Genomic DNA, 24,928 nt, shown 5'->3' with positions numbered 1-24,928 from the left:
GATTTTCACAAAAGTGACCTACTCAATGAGGCTTTTAATTTTATTCTTTTATTTAAATATTATTTTTGAATAATCAAGGGCTGGAATATTATTAAATTCATTTTATTTTTATTTAGAAATTTTCAATACAGTAATACAGTAATAACTTTCAGAACGTGCCATGCATAATGTCAATATTGCTACTGGGTTGCTACCTCAAATAATCTGGTATTTTTGCTACTTTATCATGAGCTATTCACTATCTGGCATGGCACCAAGATTTGCTCGAGTAAAGTAACTGCAAGCAATGCAAGTATGACTGCAAGGATTCTTTTTATACTCAAGTTATGACATGTAAAACCCAAGATTAATTTTATCCGTTAAAAATAAATGCATTAAATGGAATAGTTTTTATAAAAAGCACTAAAGTTTATGTTTTTGATAAATAAATACCAGCAGGACAGTGAATGTCTTTCGTAATTATGAATGTCAAAATTGTCAGAATCGAATGATGGCGGATCTAATTTGATCGGCATATTTTTGTGGCCATCAATGTGGGAGCTCGGTTTAATAAATTAATACGCAATGAAATCTGTATTAATGGTGGCTGAAAAGCCATCGTTGGCTCAGAACTTGGCTAGCATATTAAGTAATGGAAAATGCACCACTAATAAAGGTACGTGTTGTTTTGTACGTTGATAGGTAGTCCAGGCGATTTTCTAATAAAACCTTATTTCCTAGGATCAAATTCGGCATGTGCTGTTCACGAATGGAACGGCACATTCAAAAATGAGCCAGTGCATTATAAAATGACCTCCGTGTGTGGTCATGTGATGAGTTTGGACTTCACTGGGAAGTACAACAACTGGGATAAAGTTGACCCGGTGGAGCTGTTCAGCTGCACCACGGAGAAGAAGGAAGCGATGCCGCGTCTGCGGATCCCGGCGTTTCTGGCGCAGGAGTCCAGGGGCTGCGACTACCTGGTGCTGTGGCTGGATTGCGATAAAGAAGGGGAGAACATTTGTTTTGAGGTTTGTTTAAATTTCAATGACTTATTATATCGCAGGCGTACGATTCCAACTAATAAATATTTGTTAAAGCATTCTTTTGTTGTAAATAAATCATTGTATTTCTGCCAGTGTTTTGGATTACCTTGTGTTCTTATAAAATTGATAACTGAAGTATATATTTCAGGTCATGAATTGTGTACAACCATATATGAAAGGAGACATTTGTTCCCCAAACGTTACCTACCGGGCCCGTTTCTCTGCTATAACTGATAAAGACATCAAAGCGGCCATGTTGAACCTGGTGCAACCCAACGAGAACGAGTCCCGCAGTGTTGATGCTCGACAGGAGCTGGATTTGCGGATTGGATGTGCTTTCACTCGGTTTCAGACTAAATACTTTCAAGGTAGTAAAAATAAAACTTTTACTTGATTGTTTGAAGTGTATTTGTTTCCTATTTTCTTCTAAAAAGCCATGTTTGTAAGATTATTTACACTTATCGTAGCCTTTCAAAAAGACTAGTAGTCCCAAATAAGTCAGTAAATAGTTTGATAGAAAGCCTCATGCTTAAAAAATATAATGTTGTTATTATACTAAATGTGCTAGAGAGCAGAATCATTTGGGAGCAGTTTGGTCTAGTACAGTGAATCGCGTCTTTTGTACAGTCAACTACAAAGATATGTATACACTTTTTCACCTTATTACAATGCAATAAGGTGAAAAATTGATACATATATTTGTAGTCGACTGTACTATTAGTACATGTACAGTCTATTTCATAAATATATGTACAGTACATTTCTTCACCTTAGCTCGTTGCAATTAGGTGCAAAAATGTGAACTCAACTGACTACACAAGCCTATTTGGATGTCAACTACCACATGCATTCTAAAAAGAATTATTTCTATTTTACAGGCAGATACGGTGACTTAGACGCCTCCTTAATATCCTATGGCCCTTGCCAGACCCCAACCCTCGGCTTCTGCGTCCAGCGCCACGATGAGATCCAGACGTTTAAGCCAGAAACATACTGGGTGCTCCGAGTGACGGCCTCGACGTCTGAAGGGCGGGAACTGCCGCTGGAATGGAAGAGAGTGCGGAGTTTTGATAAAGATATTGCTAACATGTTCCTGTCAGGGATCAAGGAGATTAAGGAAGCTCAGTAAGTTTTTTGTACAAGATTTTATTTAACTTGCCATTTTATGGACCATCCCATACTTTTTTTGCCTAGTTCTTAAATTTATTCCATTATCAACCAGCTTTCATCTTCTTTTAGCATATTTTTGTTTGCTTTTTCATTATTCTGACACATTCAGCATCATTATGGTAGCAAGTTTTGCTGTCCAGTCTTTTTTGTTGTAGTTCTATAAACGGTCTATGCGATGTTCAACAGAGTGATACAAGTGCAAGCGAAGGAGAAAGTGAAGGCGCGGCCCGCGGCCCTCAACACGGTGGAGCTGATGAGAGTGGCCAGCGCGGGGCTGGGCATGTCTCCGCACCAGGCCATGCAGGTGACAATACACGTTTTTCACGGGTGAATCAACTTTTTCTTGCCTGTTATGGCCATGGTTATGGTCCCCTGAGTCACTGTTTGTGTTAACAAGCCCTTTCCTTAATTTTCCACCTGCAAACATGGACTACATGCATGCTTGCATAATTTCAGTAGCATAATTTTGCATAAAACCAGCGAGACTCAGAGGACCGTAACCATGGCAATAACAGGCAAGAAAAAGTTGATTCATCCTCATATAACACAGCCTGACAAAAAAGAGTAGAAATGGAAATATTTTTTTTATCATAGCAATACTTACTTTCTTCTCAGCATATTCGCGTCCACTGCTGCACATATGCCTCTTTCATGGATTTCCATTCCGTTCTGCATGCGGCGGTTCTGTGCCAGGTCGGCCCTGCCGTCTTTTTGATATCGTCCAACCATCTGGCTCGTGGTTTCCCGTCACCTCGGCTTCCCAGTCTTGGTCTCCACAGCAATACTTGCCGGCCCCATCGATCGTCATCCCTGCGACTAATATGACCGACCCATTCCCACTTGACTGGCGCAATGCTTTTAGCGATGTCGGTAACTTTCGTGAGCTGGCGAATATCCTCATTTCGGATTCTGTCTCGCAATGAAATCCCGAGCATCGCGCACTTTACTCATACAAAAGTGACTCGACTCAAAAGTTGCCACGTGCAAAACGGTTTACATAAACAGTGGCGCTCTTATTAATTTCTACTCTTTTTGGCCAGGCTGTTTAAGAGTTACAATACCCCGACAATAATCTGCAGACTCAAGAGACAAAATTTCTGACTGTGTCATTTTTAATCAAACACATTGGCTTAAGCATAAGGGGCTTTAACACCCCTAATGTATAAAGAAACTACCAAAATCCGTCCTTATGGTAGTCGAAAACGTGGTACCTTTTACTGATGTGGCTTACCTCACAAAATGTTCCTTACGTTTTATATAAATAAATAAATATAGGACATTCTTACACAGATTGACTGAGGCCCACAGTAAGCTCAAGAAGGCTTGTGTTGTGGGTACTCAGACAACGATATATATAATATATAAATACTTATATACATAAACATCCATGACTCAGGAACAAATATCTGTGCCCATCACACAAATAAATGCCCTTACCGGGATTCGAATTCGGGACCGCGGCGTAGCAGGCAGGGTCACTACCGACTGCGCCAGACCGGTCGTCGAAATATGCAATAGATACGCGACTAAAACTTATCGCGCCTACTATTTTGAAACTTTACTCATTTTTCAGGGTTCCGTATCTACTGACAGTAGTCGCTTGACAGGGTATGAATATATTATTTTCTCTTGCAGCTAGCTGAGAGGTTGTACACACAGGGTTACATTTCGTATCCCCGTACGGAAACCACGAGCTACCCCGAAAACTTCGACTTGGTGTAAGTCTTTGTCTGTCAAGTTTATAATTGGGTGGCAATGCGCATGTGACACTCTTTGAGTTGCAGGCATCCATAGGTTACGGTGACCGCTTTCCATCAGGCGGACCGTATGCTTGTTTGCCACCGACGTAGTATAAAAAAAAACCTACTAATAAATAGTGTTTAAAATTTTGGACAGGTTGGATTTTTTCTGAGAGCATACAACACTAGAGAGCGGACGCGCCGGCGGACGTGTCGCAGTTGTTAGCTCGTTGAGCGTACAGTTGTCATTGTGTGCGTGCGTGATGACACGACTTGCTACTCGTTCGCATGTACACAGACATAGTAATGATGCGCGTGTATTGCTCAATAGAAGAGCGTCCATCCACAAGTGTGTGTGGGTTCAAGAGATATTAACAGTTGCATTAAATACAAATCGTCCAGTCTGCCTATATCTGTGTTAACACTTAACCTAATTTCTCCGACAGGGGCACGCTCCGGCAGCAGCAGAACTCCAACAAGTGGGGTGCTGAAGTCCGCGCCCTAGTGGCTGCTGGGATCAACAAGCCCAAGAAGGGCGTCGACAAGGGCGACCACCCGCCCATCACGCCCATGCGCCCCGCCTGTGAGTACTGTTTCGTTAAAGCCCTCTGCAAGTGTTAAGGAAACGAATTTCATCAAAGTTTGACGTTTTAAAGAACATCTGCACTGGCGAGAGTGGCGAGGCTGTGAAAATCGTTGCAAACTTATCTTGGATTACCCTGTTTGTAGCTGGTTACGTATTGGGCTCGAGTTATTGATCGGAGTTTCTACCAAATCGAAGTTAGGACGGTAGGCTTGTGCCGTTTCGTTCGTTGATCGGAGCGCTCCGATCTCGTTCAATCGCTTCCATGAACTAGTTCGCTCTTTTAGGTCTTTTGCTCATTTAGTTCAGCCAGACCAGCGATCACTGCGGTCGGAAAGATCAGAACGAATGGGACCGAATAGTGTCAAAATTATACGAATAGTCCACAGATAGTAACATTCCGGGCCGAAAGGTTGTAAGTAACCGAAGTTTAATATGAAAACTTGACTTTTTTTGTTGCTCTGCTAAGTAGCTCTCGCTCTCGGTCGGCGCAGTCACACATTCGTTCTCGATCCAAACCGCTCGCGCTCGCCGATCCTATACTGAACTAAATGAGCAAAGACCGATTCTCAGACCACGGAAAGATTCAGTTCATTTCGGTCATTGATGGGATTTTATTCCTAACAGTTCATAGTTCGTGAACGACACAAGCCTATAGGACGGTCTACATACGAACAGACGGACAGAACGAAACTATAACGGTTCCTAGTCAACCTAGTTGACTACGGAACCCTAAAAAAATTACTCAATGTAACCAGTTATACAATTCGGGATCTTTTTTCCCGTTTGGACGCTGGTTACCAACCATCGCTACGAATCGGTAATTAAATAGTCTCATTTTGTAACCAGTTACAACACGGGATTCTTTTTCCCGTTTCGAAGCCGGTTACCAAACGTGGTTACAAATCGGTAAAGCGAAAGTCCCAATTTGAAGCCAGTTACGAATTAGGATTTTTTCCCGAGTGTATGTTATCTCTGATAAGGCTAGGCGCCTTTTGACCAACTCCAAGGGCGAGCAATTAATGCTTGCACCTCCTATATGAATCCTTTGCAGGATTACGATATAGCGAGAGAGATGGTGCTGCCATCTATACAACTAGCCTTTTTTTCCCGTTTGACAACATTAAACATGGAGTGAAATAAAATAAAATAAATAAATAATATGTAAATATTGGGGACACCTTACACAGATCAACTTAGCCCCAAACTGCACAGTAACGCCATCTTTTAGTGCTTGGTCGGCAGGATAGCCCGGGACATCCACCTTAAATAGATAAATACATGAGGTACATAGACAACATCCACGACTCAATGATGATGTAAGAAATCTTAATAATCCACTTTCGGGGTTAACCTCATTCAAAGTAGAAATTTTTATCTTTTTTTGCAGCCGAATCGGAGCTAGAAGGCGACATGTGGCGTATCTACGACTACGTGACGCGCCACTTCATCGCCACACTCTCCCGCGACTGCCGATACCTGTGCACCACCATCACCTTCAAGATCGGAACAGAGACCTTCAGCTACACCGGCAACACGCTCGTGGACGCCGGGTACACCGAGATCATGCACTGGCAGGTCAGGTATACTACCTGATGACGTTAGATAGGTCAGGAATACTACCTGATAATAGATATGTCAGGTATATCAGAGTTAAAAGACGACATGTAGCGTGTCTCCACTCGTAGGTCAGGTATGCTACCTCATAACACCAGATCATACACTGATATGCCGGATAGACTACCTGATACCGCCAGATCATACACCGGTAGGTCGGAATTAGAAGGCGATATGTGGCGTATCTACGACTACGTGACGCGCCACTTCATCGCCACACTCCCGCGACTGCAAATACCTGTGCATCACCTTCAAGATAGGAACAAAGGCCTTCGGCTACACCGGCAACACGCTCGTGGGCGCCGGGTACACCGAGATCATGCACTGGCAGGTCAGGTATACTACCTGATGACGTTAGATAGGTGAGGTATACTACCTGATAACGCTATGTCAGGTATATCAGAGTTCAAAGGCGAAATGTAGCGTATCTACACTGGTAGGTCAGGTAATTGATTTGTTTATAATTTGGATGTTAAGATTATTGCAATCCGATAAGAAATCTGAATTCAAAGGTTTATTATTTTTGACTTTTTAGTTTCTCCGTGTTTTGTAACACGCTTATTTTTGAAGGCGGTTTTATTTTCTTTTATGTTTGCCAGTCGCTTTTCGGTGAAGGAAAACATCGTGAGGAAACCAGACTAATTCCAATAAGGCCTAGTTACCCTTCGGGTTGGAAGGTCAGATGGCAGTCGCTTTCGTAAAACTAGTGTCTATGCCGAATCTTGGATCAGTTGTCAAAGCGGACCCCAGGCTTCCATGAGCCGTGACATAATGCCGGGACAACGCAAGATCAGATGGCTGTCGCTTTCGTATAACTAGTGCTAACGTCAAATCTTGGGATTAGTTGTCAAAGCGAACCCCAGGCTCCCATGAGCTGTGGCATAATGCCGGGATAGCGCAAGAAAGACAGCACAGGTATTATTTTACCTAATAACCTAACCACAAAATTAAAATTTTGAAAAAACCCTCGACCGCGACATAGTAGACCGATTTTCATGAAACATGGCTAAGAACACTCCCGACTAACTCAGCTTTCAGACAAAAAAAAACTAAATCAAAATCGGTTCATCCGTTCGGGAGCTACGATGCCACAGACAGACACACACACACACACACAGACAGACACATCAAACTTATAACACCTCGTCGTTTTTGCGTCGGGGGTTAAAAAGAGGCACTCACAGTAATATGTAAACTAAACTTGCGAATTGAATAATAGTACATTACGATACAAGTGCGTAAAAAAGGAAGTTCGAAACGAGTGGCGATAAATTAAAATACGACCGAAGGGAGTGTTTTAAATCGACACGAGTTACAAATTTCCTTTTCGCACGTGTATCGTACGACGTTTTTCAGTACAGATGAGCCTCCGAAGTTTCGACCTGGCATATAATGAACCACTTCTCGCGCTAGTGCGTAAAAAAAACACCATCTGTACTGAAAATAATTTTTCATTTTCATTTTTTTCATTTTCAAATAATTTCATTACAGGCTTTCGGCAAAGACGAGTTCGTCCCTCTGCTGGCCGTGGACGACATGCTCCGAGCGCACGAGCACCGCCTAGTCGAGTGTCAGACCTCGCCTCCGGACTACCTCACCGAGTCTGAGGTCAGTTCTGTCAGACTGAGGTAACTATCACAGACGAGTTCGTCCCTCTGCTGGCCGTGGACGACATGCTCCGAGCGCACGAGCACCGCCTAGTCGAGTGTCAGACCTCGCCTCCGGACTACCTCACCGAGTCTGAGGTCAGTTCTGTCAGACTGAGGTAGGGTTGTAAAAAAACGGTTTTTTTTCTGGCTTGAAAAAAAACATGAAAAAAAACCGTGAAAAAAAACAGTTTTTTTCTGGAGTATGTTTTTTTTCTAAAGTACGAAATCTCAAAATTTGCAAAGTAGTTAATACTTTTATACGGTTTTTTAGACTTAATGTTAACTATTAAACGAATTTAATCAAATAACTTTAATTTCTGGTCTTATAAAAGTAACATTTACGAAATCTGTAGTTGGTAGTTATCACTATTTACTGTTGGCAACACCACCGCCTCTCCACGCTACACGCCGCATCGGGGATTCCCCAATAAACGTTTGTATACTGAATTAAAATGTACGTTATTGTTATTGAAACACGTTACAACTCACGAAAAACCGTTATTGTCGTATTATTTGTTCATCTGAAAAAAAAACCATATTTAGAAAAAAAACCAAGGTGCTCGGTTTTTTTTCATGTTTTTTTTCATAATTCTGAAAAAAGACATTTGGTTTTTTTTCTATTTACAACCCTAGACTGAGGTAACTATCACAGACGAGTTCGTCCCTCTGCTGGCCGTGGACGACATGCTCCGAGCGCACGAGCACCGCCTAGTCCGAGTGTCAGACCTCGCCTCCGGACTACCTCACCGAGTCTGAGGTCAGTTCTGTCAGACTGAGGTAACTATCACAGACGAGTTCGTCCCTCTGCTGGCCGTGGACGACATGCTCCGAGCGCACGAGCACCGCCTAGTCGAGTGTCAGACCTCGCCTCCGGACTACCTCACCGAGTCTGAGGTCAGTTCTGTCAGACTGAGGTAACTATCACAGACGAGTTCGTCCCTCTGCTGGCCGTGGACGACATGCTCCGAGCGCACGAGCACCGCCTAGTCCGAGTGTCAGACCTCGCCTCCGGACTACCTCACCGAGTCTGAGGTCAGTTCTGTCAGACTGAGGTAACTATCACAGACGAGTTCGTCCCTCTGCTGGCCGTGGACGACATGCTCCGAGCGCACGAGCACCGCCTAGTCGAGTGTCAGACCTCGCCTCCGGACTACCTCACCGAGTCTGAGGTCAGTTCTGTCAGACTGAGGTAACTATCACAGACGAGTTCGTCCCTCTGCTGGCCGTGGACGACATGCTCCGAGCGCACGAGCACCGCCTAGTCCGAGTGTCAGACCTCGCCTCCGGACTACCTCACCGAGTCTGAGGTCAGTTCTGTCAGAATAGAATAGAATAGAATAGAATAGAATAGAATAATATTTATTTGTATAACACAGGTGTTAAAACGGTCTTAATATAAGTACATGCATAGAGAGCCTCTGTGTTCTGCCTATGGGCGTACAAAATATGACTGAGGTAACTATCACAGACGAGTTCGTCCCTCTGCTGGCCGTGGACGACATGCTCCGAGCGCACGAGCACCGCCTAGTCCGAGTGTCAGACCTCGCCTCCGGACTACCTCACCGAGTCTGAGGTCAGTTCTGTCAGACTGAGGTAACTATCACAGACGAGTTCGTCCCTCTGCTGGCCGTGGACGACATGCTCCGCGCGCACGAGCACCGCCTAGTCGAGTGTCAGACCTCGCCTCCGGACTACCTCACCGAGTCTGAGGTAACTTCTAACCAGTTAGTTTGAGGTAAGTTCTATCAAAGTTAGTCTGATTTAAGCTCTGTCGACGACGACATAATAACAATGAATTATATAAATCAATGTCGTCAAAATTAGTGGCATGGCACGATCCTACATATCAGATAGATAAAAAACAGTTTCTTACTTTTGTTATTCCGTGTAGTGTAGTGTAGTTATATTTTCAATAATGTGTAAAAAATACATGTTTAGTCTTGAATTCAATCCTTGGGGTTCTTCAAAAACGGAGTGCACAAGTTTCTAACGGGTCGGCAACGCGCATGTGACACCCTTTGGTTTGCAGGCGTCCATAGGTTACGGTGACCGCCTTCCATCAAGCTGACCGTCTTGTATCTTGTATCTTGTATCTTGTATACCTGTTTGCCACCGACATGGTATATAAAAAAAATCCTTTTTAGTCGATACTCCAGCGCTCTACCAACTGAGCCACCAAGTCCCCTCAACGATAGCAGACGTTTCTACTTACCAAATCGAGCTTATTCCACCGTCCCCATTCCACCATCGGACTCTTAGACGCACGGCCGGTCTCCATCCTTACTTGGTGGATATTCCACAAATCCGCACGAAGCGCTTTGCTTCTTCTTTTCTTATGCGCACTGCCAAGGAGTGGAATTCCTTGCCGGCGGCTATATTTCCGAGCTCATATAACCCGGCAACCTTCAAATCAAGAGTGAACAGGCATCTTCTGGGCGAGCTCACTCCATCGTAGGCCACGTCTTTGCCTTTGGCTAGTCTGTGGTCAAGAGTAAGCCCATTTATAAAAAAAAAACAATTCCATATGTTTTTGTTCTCAGGTGATCACGCTAATGGAGAAGCACGGTATCGGCACCGACGCGTCCATCCCGGTGCATATCAACAACATCTGCCAGAGGAACTATGTGACTGTCGGCAGCGGCCGCAGGCTTGTGCCTACCAACCTTGGCATAGTGCTGGTGCACGGCTATCAGAAGGTACATACATACAAACACACAACATATTTCAGAGGAACAGCAGTCATTTTTTATCGTCTGCAAAAACTTTGTTTTGTGTGCACTGTCTACCCCTTTTGGAAATACAGCTGTATGTGAGTAGGTATTTAAGAAAATAGGTCAATACAAAAACTAATTCAGACAGGTCGCAGGTTCGATTCTTGTCTTGTCAGTGTGAATTTTTCCTTTAATTTAAAAATATGATTTCATCAATGTGTTATTTTATTTGACCATAGTGATATTGACACTTGACACTGACAAGTTTAGTACTCATGTGCCTATTTGTGTCGCTTAACTTCAAACCTGGGTAAATCCATATTGGTGGAATATATAAAAAAACTTAAAAAACTAGCTTTTGCCCGCGGCTTCACTCGCGTTAGAAAGAGACAAAAAGTAGCCTATGTCACTCTCCATCCCTTCAACTAAATAAATAAATATAAATAAATATTGGGGGACACCTTACACAGATCAACTTAGACCCAAACTAAGCAAAGCTTGTACTATGGGTGCTAAGCGACGATATACAACTTAAATAGATAAATACATAGAAAACATCCATGACTCAGGAACAAATATCTGTGCTCATCACACAAATAAATGCCCTTACCGGGATTCGAACCCGGGACCGCGGCTCAGCAGGCAGGGTCACTACCGACTGAGCCAGACCGGTCGTCAACTATCTCCACTTAAAAAATCACGTCATTTCGTCACTCCGTTTTGCCGTTAAAGACGGACAAACAAACAGACACACACACTTTCCCATTTATAATATTAGTATGGATATATTGTGATCTGAAAGATAATCAACCTTATAGCAGAACGGATTTACCCAGTTTTGATGCTAAGCGACACATTTCTGGTGTGATAAGTAACATGAGTAACACAGCGGCAATATTACCTAATTGAACAGGCACTGAACAGCGGAGTGTCACTTTCGGGCGACAATTGTCACTGTTGTGAAATAAATCGAATGATATTCCGCTTTGTTGTAGGAGGTAGGGCATAGCGAATGATATTCCGCTTTGTGTGGTAGGGCACAGCACAGCGGATATCGTCTCGCTCGAATATAGAGCAGAGCCCAACTGGGGAAGTACCTCCGCCTTACAGAAGACCGCGGCCAAATTGCACTAGACCCTACTCATAGTGTTGTGTTCCTGCCGGTGAGTAAGGCTGCCAGAGCTCAACGAGGGTGCGGTGTGCTGATGACGGGAGGACTTACGGAACTAACTTGTTCCGTATATTGTCCTTTAGAGTCGTCGGCAACCCGAACCCTTCTTGGAACTTGTACACTCCTTTTTGCTGTGTACTTAACACAGCAAAAGGGAATGTACAAGTTTCTAATGGGGTGGCAACGCGCATGTGACACTGTTTGCGTTGCATGCGTTCATAGGTTACGGTGACCGCTTTCCATCAGGCGGACCGTATGCTTGTTTGCCACCGACGTAGTATATAAAAAAAAAAAAATAGGCCACAGTTGAAAAATACATTCGAAAATTTCAGATCGACCCAGAACTAGTACTACCGACCATGCGCTCCGCCGTCGAAGAGCAATTGAATCTCATCGCAATCGGCCGAGCCGACTTCCAAGCGGTCCTGGCGCACACCGCCGAGATCTTCCGGCGGAAGTTCCAGTACTTCGTGCGCTCCATCGAGGGCATGGACCAGCTGTTCGAGGTCAACTTCTCGTCGCTCAAGGCTAGCGGGAAGGCGTTGAGTCGGTGTGGGAAATGTAGGCGCTATATGAGATACATACAGGTGAATTTATATCATTTGATATTTTTCTGTCCTTCAAATGGTAGATTTCAGGCCGCTGCGTGTCGCTGCTAAACGAAGTTACAACTTCCCGGCTCCGTCGAACCACAGTATAATGAAGTGTACTATAGTACAGTATGGCCACTCCCCGCTGAAAGTGCCGCCAGCCACTCTCGGTTACCTCACAGTTACCGCCTGTCAAAAACATGAACAGTCGTCCTGTCATATTACACTCATACAAGTATGGTACGCGTTCATCTACACGAATTTAGAATGGGTGCTAGGAACGCGCCTCTTTCATATATTTGATCGGCAGTGTCCGAGATGTGGTCGAACAGAAAGGTATACACACCTCAGTAAATAATTATTTCTTGGATGAAATTCATAAAAATTGTGAACTCAAATCTCATCACCACTTTTAAAAACTTTTCAAAAAGACATTTTTTGTCAGTCCAGTGCCCTATTAAGGGCGTTCCGTACGCCAATGACCTTCGATTTGAATCCATTGATATTATAATAGTTTCTAAAGCTTATCATATTAACAGCATCGTTTTTAAACAAAATCATATCTCGTAATTACTTCACAGCTCATTGTTTCTGTGATATTTGGCATCGAAGTTGAACAATTTTAGGGCCAAACACCGTTTTTTGGTCATAACGTTTGTTTTAATTAGTTTAAAATTATAATCTCTCTTGAACTTTTAGAAAAGTCAAAGGTAAATCCAAACATGTCGATTTTATGTATGTGTCGGATCGTGGGCGTATCATACCAGAACCGTTGTCAGGACCCGTTGTAGTTGTTTATGAGAGCTTTCAATGAAATACCATGTCCATATCACAGAATTTACTTCACAAAACTGATTACACATTAAATTACGTTATAGAAAACATTCCGCCTATTATTTCGAGCAAACTGCCGGATTAGACCGAAGAATCTCCAACAACGCCAGCACTCCTCAACCATTTCTCCTGCAGATCGATTGGCAGCCTCCAATCATCTGTCCATCATCTGTTTTTCGATTCTGTTCTTTTAAACAGTAGCGTCCTCTCTCACGTTTTGGCAGAACTCAGTCGAATACCAGCCAGGTTGTACAAACTTGTAAAACCCTTGTTTGCTTTATTTGTCAAATATAGCGTCATAAAACGTATCTTAAACCACATTTTGGTCATTCTCCGACGTATATAACACCACTAAAAACAAATTTCGATGAAAGTGGCTTTTTTTTACCACGTTAAAAAAAAATCATCAAAATTGAACGAATGAAACTGCCGATGGTCGTTGGTCTTATAAATAATAAATATAAATAATTATTATAGGACATCGTTACACAGATTCTCTGAGGCCCACGGTAAGCTCAAGAAGGCTTGTGTTGTGGGTACTCAGACAACGATATATATAATATATAAATACCTACTTATATACATAGAAAACATCCATGACTCAGGAACAAATATCTGTGCTTATCACACAAATAAATGCCCTTACCAGGATACGAACCCGGGACCGCGGCTTATAATTCTATCTGTAGTGAAAATTTATGAGTTTCAACTAAAAACTTGTCAAACATCGTCGAAAACCGTGTGGAGCCCCTTAAGGTTATCGTCAGTGTCGCCCACCGGGGTTCTTTTGACCGTCCCTGCTCTCGTTCCAGGCCAAGCCCACGCGCCTGCACTGCTCGCACTGCGACGACACGTACGGGCTCCCGCAGAACGGCACCGTGCGCATCTACCGCGAGCTCAAGTGCCCGCTCGACGACTTCGAGCTGCTCTCCTGGTCCGCCGGCGCACGCGGCAAGTCCTTCCCGCTGTGCCCCTACTGCTACAACCACCCCCCCTTCAGGTACTACACGTGTGTGTGCGAGCGAGACGACTGCGAGCTGCTCTCCCCGAGTCCTTCCCGCTGTGCCCCTACTGCTACAACCACCCCCCCTTCAGGTACTACACGTGTGTGTGCGAGCGAGACGACTGCGAGCTGCTCTCCCCGAGTCCTTCCCGCTGTGCCCCTACTGCTACAACCACCCCCTTCAGGTACTACACGTGTGTGTGCGAGCGAGACGACTGCGAGCTGCTCTCCCCGAGTCCTTCCCGCTGTGCCCCTACTGCTACAACCACCCCCCCTTCAGGTACTACACGTGTGTGTGCGAGCGAGACGACTGCGAGCTGCTCTCCCCGAGTCCTTCCCGCTGTGCCCCTACTGCTACAACCACCCCCCCTTCAGGTACTACACGTGTGTGCGAGCGAGACGACTGCGAGCTGCTCTCCCCGAGTCCTTCCCGCTGTGCCCCTACTGCTACAACCACCTCCCCTTCAGGTACTACACGTGTGTGTGCGAGCGAGACGACTGCGAGCTGCTCTCCCCGAGTCCTTCCCGCTGTGCCCCTACTGCTACAACCACCCCCCCTTCAGGTACTACACGTGTGTGCGAGCGAGACGACTGCGAGCTGCTCTCCCCGAGTCCTTCCCGCTGTGCCCCTACTGCTACAACCACCCCCCCTTCAGGTACTACACGTGTGTGTGCGAGCGAGACGACTGCGAGCTGCTCTCCCCGAGTCCTTCCCGCTGTGCCCCTACTGCTACAACCACCCCCCCTTCAGGTACTACACGTGTGTGCGAGCGAGACGACTGCGAGCTGCTCTCCCCGAGTCCTTCCCGCTGTGCCCCTACTGCTACAACCACCCCCCTTCAGGTACTACACGTGTGTGTGCGAGCGAGACGACTGCGAGCTGCTCTCCCCGAGTCCTTCCCGCTGTGCCCCTACTGCTACAACCACCCCCCCTTCAGGTACTACACGTGTGTGCGAGCGAGACGACTGCGAGCTGCTCTCCCCGAGTCCTTCCCGCTGTGCCCCTACTGCTACAACCACCCCCCTTCAGGTACTACACGTGTGTGTGCGAGCGAGACGACTGCGAGCTGCTCTCCCCGAGTCCTTCCCGCTGTGCCCCTACTGCTACAACCACCCCCCCTTCAGGTACTACACGTGTGTGCGAGCGAGACGACTGCGAGCTGCTCTCCCCGAGTCCTTCCCGCTGTGCCCCTACTGCTACAACCACCCCCCCTTCAGGTACTACACGTGTGTGTGCGAGCGAGACGACTGCGAGCTGCTCTCCCCGAGTCCTTCCCGCTGTGCCCCTCTTGCTACAACCACCCCCCCTTCAGGTACTACACGTGTGTGCGAGCGAGACGACTGCGAGCTGCTCTCCCCGAGTCCTTCCCGCTGTGCCCCTACTGCTACAACCACCCCCCCTTCAGGTACTACACGTGTGTGCGAGCGAGACGACTGCGAGCTGCTCTCCCCGAGTCCTTCCCGCTGTGCCCCTACTGCTACAACCACCCCCCTTCAGGTACTACACGTGTGTGTGCGAGCGAGACGACTGCGAGCTGCTCTCCCCGAGTCCTTCCCGCTGTGCCCCTACTGCTACAACCACCCCCCCTTCAGGTACTACACGTGTGTGCGAGCGAGACGACTGCGAGCTGCTCTCCCCGAGTCCTTCCCGCTGTGCCCCTACTGCTACAACCACCCCCCCTTCAGGTACTACACGTGTGTGTGCGAGCGAGACGACTGCGAGCTGCTCTCCCGCTCCGCCGGCGAGTCCTTCCCGCTGTGCCCCTACTGCTACAACCACCCCCCCTTCAGGTACTACACGTGTGTGCGAGCGAGACGACTGCGAGAGGTTGTTTACTTATTTTTCATATTGCAAGTGTGATGAAAAACTATGTAAGTCGGGGTGTGAGAATATTGCAAACTCGAGTCTGTAAATCGCTCGCGATGTAACTTAGTTCAACTTCTGCCCCACCTTCCAGTGTACACAAATCCTGTGTACACTCTGTGTTCATGACGCTCTGTTTAACCCAATGGGTGACTGGTAGAGAATGCCTTTTGGCATTAGGTCCGCCATTTGTACATGTTTCTCTGTTGTGCAGTAAAGTTTTAATAAATAAATGACTAAGGTTAAGAAAATCAAAACTAAATATTACCCATTGAGTAATTATTACTTCGTATAGAGGAGCTATAGCAAACAACGAACGTGTCACCGCCTGTAAGCTGAAGGCGGGGCGAGGGGGCGGGGTGTTAACCAATGGCCTGCTTCCGTAACGTCGCAAGCGCTACGATTTTACTCGACGCTTACGACGTTTCGGTCGCGATGATGAGCCCTGCATAGAGTACATAGATTAGAAGTCGTAGTATAGAAGTGACATGGGTTTACATGGGCATTTTTTTTAATTTATGACTCTCAAATTAGCGTGAGTTGTTAACAAAAAACATAAATCGCTGTTATTTTTGTAACGACAATCAAGCTTGAAATCTGTATTTAAAACTAAACTTTTTTCACGTTCTGAATTTAGATTATAGCTTAGTATAATTTACATAATTAAAACAAAACGATGTTTTTATTGAAATTCCATGCTTAATTATCGTTGCAAAACTGACAGGGATTTAACTTTTTTTTAACAACTCTGTGAGTCCCAATTTTTTTAAATGCCCACATATAAAGCTGCATACGGACTGAGCGTACATGTGTACACGTAGCCGCAACTGGATATTAGTTATTTATGTGTCATTTGCATAATGGTAGGATTGGTAGGCATTAAAACATGAGTGTTGTTTTTGTTGTGTTAATAACATGAGTGTTTTAATGCCTAATTATGTATAGTCGCATACATAACTTTATCTACATCCATGTATGTATGCGCGCGTGTTTATCGTCCCATAGAAAATTTGAATTTCGCGCGTTTTTATACTCTCATAATTTGCTTGACCGTCTACCTACCCAAATTCATTCAGGCAGGTTAGGTACTGCACTTACATTTACATACTCACATGAAATTCGACACGCGTATTGAGAATCTGTTATAGACGGACATGTCGGAAAACTGTGCAATTCTGACAATAATAATTAAATAACCTTTTTTGCGTCGATAAATAATAAATTTAATGTATGATAGGAAACTTGAACTAACTTGCGATATTGTCACGTCTACTTTTGTTGCATTTTTTAGTCTTTGGTTTCAACGAAACATGGCTGCCGCAACATGGCGCATCGGCATGAGTTTATATTGATACATTTTTTTTAAAGTAAGCGTGTTTAAACAAAAATGCAGTAAACCTACGTATGATAAGTCACTCCTTGGCTTTTGTTAGATTTTCCTGAGCAGTTTCTACAGTACCTCACTACACATGACGGCATTATTTAGACGAAATATTTTTCATTGCGATACGTCAATCTACCTCAGCCGTTCGGCACAGACTAAACGCGTTTGTGCCGATCGGCTGTAAGTGTTGTTACACAAAATCAAGTTGAGGTGCCCTCTCTAGTTAACATAATTACTCAAAGATATTACCACGGAACCGAATACAATGACATTTCGACCAGGTAGATCGCTTCACCCGAACCACGCGCAAAGTAGGCGCGCGGCTCAAGGGGACGACCTTTGCCCTTCAAAAACTGTTGCGCCCGGTGGGCATAGCCGAGATGTCATCAAGGCCCAATAATTTCCTTACTCATTAGATTGAGGCACGAGGAGCGCACATTCTCAGCTGCGTCTTATGAAACCACGGTGACATGTCGATAGCGACATCTAACTGACGTGCAGAGACATCTAGCGGGGAATTGAGGAAACTACTTTTGTCTTATTATTTGAAATTGAAATTACAATCTGTTCAAATGGAAATACGTACATTTGAATTTAATTAGTTTAAATGGTCGCGTTCAGATACATCTACACACTTTCGCAAGCAAAAATATCTGAACAAGACTGTAAGCCCGTGAGCGTAAAAGCGTGTTCAAAAATTGTATAGTTGATTATTGATTAGATATAAATTAATTACGTTTTTACGTGGGTTAAATTGTGGCGTAGGCGAGAGGCTGGCAACCTGTCACTGCAATGTCACAATTTGGTTTCCTTACAACCCCTTTTTGCCAAGAGAAGCACTGAAACTTGAGTAGTTTATGTGCTCCGTTTATGGGATACAGGCGTGATTATATGTATGTATGTAATTACGTTTTAAGCCTATGATACACTTGCCTGTAGCTTGCATAACTGGCATACCAGTCGTACAAAATACTTGCATGCCAGTCCGTTTCTCAGAAATGTTGTACGCGGCTAGCATGCCAGCTGTGCAAGCTATAAATGTGTTTTCACATTATTTGATCTATCGGATGTCGGCAGGATTTCAAAGGCAAAAATGAAAGATGGCGTATTCAATGTATAGGCATGTGTATCACAGGCTTTATTTTATTTTTGCTGCTAATAGTTATTTTTGAGAACGGTGCATAGATAATGCTCCTCATTAAAACACGAGCGTTGTTTTATAAACCAAGCCGAAATTCGGTGTACTATGTATATCTGTTAACATCCGTTTAACTAAAAACAAAGTACATATTATGTACTTTGTTTTTATTATTAATATTGTCTTCGGTTACCGCGATAGTTATTCATGAAATAAAACTATGGAAATATAGTTTATTTCATGAGTAACTATAGTATATTTATATTATATTTCATAAAAACAAAGTATCAATATTTTAGATGTTAATTTATTGTTCCAGGGACATGAAGAAGGGTTTCGGGTGCAACTCGTGCACGCACCCGACGTGCGCGTACGGAGTCAACTCGACCGGCGTGTCGGGCTGCGTGGAGTGCGACAGCGGCGTCTTGGTGCTGGACCCGGCGGCGCCCAAGTGGAAACTCGCCTGTAACAGGTACTCGTCATCCTCCTTGCGTTATCTCAGCATTTGCCACGGCTCATGGGAGCCCGGGGTCCGCTTTGACAGAGTATTTTTTGACTCAGTTAAACAACGTCGCATACAATACTTTTTCTACGACCATGCACATACTTTTGAATAGTTTTCTAGAATAACTTTCGTGAAATCCGCACTGTTTCCTACAAGTATTTTGACTTGTCCTCTGCAATGTTCCTGCACTCACCCTGTCGCTCGCACTCCCGCGCGCCGCCGCCCGCCCCGGCCGGCGCCCCGCGGCCCGCTATATCCCTTAACGGCTACCTAACAATGCTGTAAGAGCTATATCGTATGCGTGGGTACGCGGGGCGCCGGCCGGGGGCGGGCATCCCACATGTAGGGTTTTAACGATCTATGCACGACACGGTAAATGACGAATAACAACACGGGAATAGAAAAAATACTATAACTATTTATAGGTTTTTTAATTTTGTAGATGCGACGTAATAATAAACGTGTTCGAGGACGCGATCCGCGTGTCGGTGTGCGAGCAGCAATGCTCTGATCCATTCCATTGAAATCGTACATTCAGCCTTGCATCAAATGAGGTAGTTCTAATTTTTTATACATATTGTTAAGGATGAAATAGTGATGTCAAATCCGAGTTTTCCACCTCGAAAGCCCACCGGGTCATTATTAAATACTTGAAAATCCATGACTTTTTTTGGTTTTTCTCATATTTCACCATCAAAAATTTTCTTAAGGGCTAAAGTCATTATGAACAATTTTAAGAATAATAAATTAGCAATTAAATAATATAAAAAGGATCATTGTGGCCCCAGTAGTTTCGGAGATACGCTTAGTTAAAGTTTTCACAATTTCATAAAAACACAGTGTATAGTCATATACTGAGGGTGAGTTAATGTTATGTCCTTAAACTACTTAATAGGACACGGGCATGTCCTTAAACTATGACAACCAACGTTAGTAGGTCCCGCAAGGGGCCATCTGGTCTGCTACCACCCTCCCGCCGAAATCCAGGCACCAAACAGCCTTGCTGCGTTTCATCTATGTACAGTGTCAGTGCCTTTGGACGATGATTGGGTATCAGTTATGTTGCTTACAGCTCCTCATCTTCATTTTGGATCCTAAAGTTTACCGGACCCAGTAGCTCACGCTGGAAGGTAGCGAGATTCGAGGCACGCTCTTGTCGGTGGCCGACCGCAGGAAGTTGGGGGCCAAAGCAGTAAACGCATGCAGCACCTTGACAACTAGTTTTCACCCACCCCGTAGCCTTCAACAACATGAAACGAAAAAGAAAAAAGAATACAAGTAAGTGTAAACACCAGCGGCACTTCCTCTTATTGAAAGTGCACCTCACCAACGTGCACTATATCGATCTGTTTCTCCACCATCCTGAAATCGAAAAGCTCATCAAAACATCATCCTCCTGGCTCTGCAATGTAGCCAAAGCGGCGAGTTGGTATTTAGCTGAGCCTTCCCGCAGGTGGCTGCAATACTACGTATATGATCGGAGTTGAGCTTTGTAGAGCATGGAGAGTGGATCGACATGGATTTCACCAGACAGTGGCCGGATCCCAGTGGAGCTGAGACCGAAACCGAGTGCCTGTTTGGATCAGTTGTTAGCAGAAGGTCACTTTCCTGATTTCCGCTGTACGTCGGTAGACACAGGCATACGATCGCTTTCTCAGAGCCCAAGTAAATAATTATCCACAAAGTGGACCCGGTCACCTCAAAGAAACAGAGGCGTTGTAGAAAATGCCGTCGCGGATGTTATATTCTGGGGTAACGGTACGGATAGAGAATTAGTGTTCAGAGCTCAAAAAAAAATGCTTACGATCAGTATGCGGTATACAATACATAGAATCTTGTAAGCCATATTTTATCCAGTTAAATATTCTCACACTTCCTTGTCTATATACATATGAAGTTGCATTGTATGTAAAGTATAACCCTGACCAATTCTCCTACTTCAAAAGTTATCGCCAACAATATAAATTAAAATCTAGACCATGTAATACAGCATTATTTGCAAAAAGCTTTTTTGGTATGGCGCCAAAAATTTATAATAAGTTACCTAAAGAGATTTTACAGATTAATAATGTAAATAAATTTAAAAATATACTGTACAAATTCTTAGTAACTAGAGCATACTATTCTGTGCAAGAGTTTCTCTCAGATTCGGGAAATTTTATTACTTTTTAACTTGCCGTACATATTTTTTTACTAGGTATATAATTTTAGACTAATTGTTAAGACTTTATAGTTTTTAAAGCTACATGTTCTCTGTAGCCATATAGTATTTGTATGCCATGTGGCGAAGCGTAGTGATACTTTTCTACACATTGAAGACCTACTGTTGTACCTATGTTTGACAAATAAATGATTTGGAATTTGGAATTGGATGTACACACAGACCCCAGCATCTGCTCTGAACTTGTCCTCCAGTGAGTAGCCTGGGTAGTTGATGTACGCCGCGTCCGCTGGGTTTTTAATTTGCATATTCGTCAAAAAGAATATGTGCGGCTTTTCAATTTCAGGATGGTGGAGAACCGGATCGATATAGTGCACGTTGGTGAGGTGCACTTTCAATGAGAGGAAGTGCCGTTGGTGTTTACTTACTCGTATTCTTTTTTCTTTTTCGTTTGATGTTGTTGAAGGGTACGGGGTGGGTGAAAACTGATTGTCAAGCGTTTACTGCTTGGATCACTTGAACTAATCAGGACAATGAGGAGCTCACTTCGAGATTGCCTCCTCCTCCCATCCAGTCGCCATATCTGGCACGGTGGAGCTATTCGCGGATTTTTCACTAGGTGGCGGGGCAGCGTTTTGCATGTGGCTGCCGTACAACTGGACCTCAACTTCCTGCGGTCGGCCACCGAAAAGACCGTGCCTCGGATCTCACTACCTTCCAGCGTGAGCTACTAGGTCCGGTAAACTTTAGGATCCAAAATGACTAGCTGTAAGCAACATAACTGATACCCAATCATCGTCCAAAGGCACTGGCACTGTACATAGATGAAACGCAGCAAGGCTGTTTGGTGCCTGGATTTCGGCGGGAGGGTGGTAGCAGACCAGATGGCCCCTTGCGGGACCTACTAACGTTAGTTGTCATAGTTTAAGGACATGCCCGTGTCCTATTAAGTAGTTTAAGGACATAACATTAACTCACCCTCAGTATATGACTATACACTGTGTTTTTATGAAATTGTGAAAACTTTAACTAAGCGTATCTCCGAAACTACTGGGGCCACAATGATCCTTTTTATATTATTTTATTGGTAATTTATTATTCTTAAAATTGTTCATAATGACTTTAGCCTTTAAGAAAGTTTTTGATGGTGAAATATGAGAAAAACCAAAAAAAGTCATGGTTTTTCAAGTATTTAATAATGACCCGGTGGGTTTTCGAGGTGGAAAACTCGGATTTGACATCACTATTTCATCCTTAACAATATGTATAAAAAATTAGAACTACCTCATTTGATGCAAACCAACCCCTCCTGAAACATACGATTTCAATGGATCAAAGGAGAATATTCGTTAAACGTTTTGGATTTCTGGTTACATATATAAGTAATCATAGACAATATTCATAATTTGATTGATTCGTATGTAGGTAGTATGGAAGTTTTACTTTAAGAGTGCTATCAAGAAAAACGTAAAAATAATGTAAAATTTGAAAGTTTTAGTCGGTGAAATGTTACTTTTTTTGTTACCTACTAGATATTTTAAATTAAAGTCTCAATTAGGGCATCTTATTATCTTGAATCTTATCAGACTGGTTTTTTGTAAAGTCATTAAATTAATTATGAATTTTCCTCTGATGCATGATTAGAAGGATTCGCGTGTAGTGCTGAATTGGTAGATCTTATTTTAAAATTTAGATAATTTTAATACTGAAGCTGGTAAATTTATAATATGTATGTATATTTTGTACTACAATTTTCTTAGATTACATTTTTGTTGTAAGGTTTGAAAAAGAGTAAACGAGGTTAGGATTCAATATTTTTCAGAAATTACGCAAAATTAAGTGATTTTTTTTTAAATCTACACCACATCGAAGTTATTTCTGTAAGTTTTTATTATATACTTTTATTCATTTTTAAAACGAACTTTCACCGTCACAATGATTATTACCTTTTGTACATTTTGTCAGGGCAAGTAGAAATAGTACATTACATCAGAGGCCGGGAAAATGAGGATTTCCGGCCAAGTGGGTATATACCGGATAGGGATACGAGGCCGGGAATCCGTTTTCACGCCGAGGCATGTATAGTGCTTTTCTCAAACATACAATGAAATAAAAAAAAATGTTCTAAAGGACAATATTTTATAAATAAAAGTTACTTTGCGGGCCTAGGCCTAAAAAATAATATGAAATCCCTTTACAGTCCTCTCGAGTTGTTGCGCCCAAAAAGCGATACTTCCCAGCCCATTTTAAGGAACGTAAAGACAATATTTCATTGCATGTTTGAGAAAAAGTCCTATAATACAAATTTTACGTATTCGTAAACTACTCGCAAAGCCTTTTAATTTTATATCAGACACGGTATGATTAAGCGTTAGCTTGCGATTTCACTATTTTTCACACGAAAGCCCTTCAAGGGCCACTCGCAGCAACGAAAACGGTTAACCCACATTTTATATGGAATTTAATCGGAAGCCCACTGACCCAGAGCCGAGCGGTCGGTGCGAGGGGGCTTTACGGCCCGGCCACGACATCGGTCTAAGCGCGACAGCGGCGAGCGGCAGCCATACGAGTGAATGAAAAGTCCCATCGCTACGTCTCGCTTCAATGTACGGCCGCCGCTCACCGCTCCCGCGCTCAGACCGATGTCGGGGTTGAGCCGCTAGTGTCGTTATATCGGTGATGTGTGGTTGCAGCTGGAGAAGCACCGCGCGGTGGCGGCGCGCGCGGGCGGGGGTGGCGGTGGGCGCGGGGGCGGGGGGCGGGGGCGCGGGCGCGGGCGGGCGCGCGCCAAGCCGCCCAAGGACAAGATGGCGCAGCTCGCCGCATACTTCGTGTAGCCTCCCACCCCACCGAACCGGCCGAGCGCCCGAGAGGCCCTCCCTACGCTCCCCGAGATGATCGCTCTCTCGGTTTATATGCCCGACCTACACTCTAGGGAAGATCGTGAAAACCTTCCTCTAAAATTTAAAACTCACAATCCGTAGTAAATTAAAAAAAAATGATCACCACCGTGATCGCATTATGAACGGATTCCTAAATTATTATACCCCGTGTAAAAAAAATAAACATTACCCGCTCATGTAATACCCACAATAAAACGAAACGTGAGCTAAAAATCAAAATTCCGCTTAAAAAATAACACAAAAAACGAATCACAGCACATTCGATATCTCATCTAAAAACTCATATTAAATCACAATACCATTTTTTTACGACTACGACCTCTAAATTATTTCATTTTAACATTTTTATGCAACAAACTATTAATTTGTCCTCCCATATTTAACATTTAATTTAAACTACGTCCGATCTAAAAATTAATTACACGAAAAAAGAACATCTATTACCTGTGAAAACACCCAATGTCAAAAAATACTACCTAACTAATATATCTTCAATCGAGTCAAAAATTATTGTTATTTACCTCAAATACGTTTTGTATTTATTTTATACTAGTTTACTAAGTTAAATAAACATATTTCTAACTTTTACACTCGTTTCATTTATATCCATAACACCACTAAATAAACACAACTGACCTAACGTATCAATTCTACAACGGACACCCGTATTGATAGCCAGCAACGCATCTCTAACCTTTCTGGTGTTTCGAATATTTATGAGCAGCGGTGAGCGCTTACCGTCTAATAAATAAGACGCTATTTGTTCGTTTGCCTCCTTATGCTAAAAAATCATGCAAAGCAAATTGAACCTTCATACCAAAATGACAAAACTGCTCCAGAAACCGATCATTAGATCATTACGTATAAATAAACGTTACCTT

General features: G+C 43.7%; 1 protein-coding gene and 1 non-coding gene across 2 annotated transcripts; one reads left to right on the top strand and one right to left on the bottom strand.

The window, feature by feature from the left end:
- Positions 1 to 495: 495 nt before the first annotated feature.
- Positions 496 to 24,635, top strand: LOC125236087 (DNA topoisomerase 3-beta-1). The gene is made up of 16 exons (XM_048142782.1): positions 496 to 655; positions 721 to 1,010; positions 1,174 to 1,393; positions 1,904 to 2,150; positions 2,382 to 2,499; positions 3,831 to 3,913; positions 4,381 to 4,517; positions 5,908 to 6,095; positions 7,626 to 7,742; positions 10,324 to 10,479; positions 11,998 to 12,252; positions 13,902 to 14,089; positions 18,798 to 18,950; positions 19,426 to 19,487; positions 23,110 to 23,123; positions 23,838 to 24,635. The coding sequence occupies exons 1-16, from the start codon at positions 565 to 567 to the stop codon at positions 23,979 to 23,981; spliced, it is 2,463 nt and encodes an 820-aa protein (XP_047998739.1). The 5' UTR covers positions 496 to 564; the 3' UTR covers positions 23,982 to 24,635.
- Positions 17,619 to 17,766, bottom strand: LOC125236198. Its single transcript, XR_007178183.1, has one exon. It is a non-coding gene; the product is annotated as a U12 minor spliceosomal RNA (small nuclear RNA).
- Positions 24,636 to 24,928: the final 293 nt, after the last annotated feature.

Source organism: Leguminivora glycinivorella, chromosome 18 (genome assembly GCF_023078275.1).
Source record: "Leguminivora glycinivorella isolate SPB_JAAS2020 chromosome 18, LegGlyc_1.1, whole genome shotgun sequence".
NCBI lineage: Eukaryota > Metazoa > Arthropoda > Insecta > Lepidoptera > Tortricidae > Leguminivora > Leguminivora glycinivorella.
The sequence above is the reverse complement of the archived record's forward strand: the minus strand, read 5'-3'. Positions and strand labels throughout refer to the sequence as shown.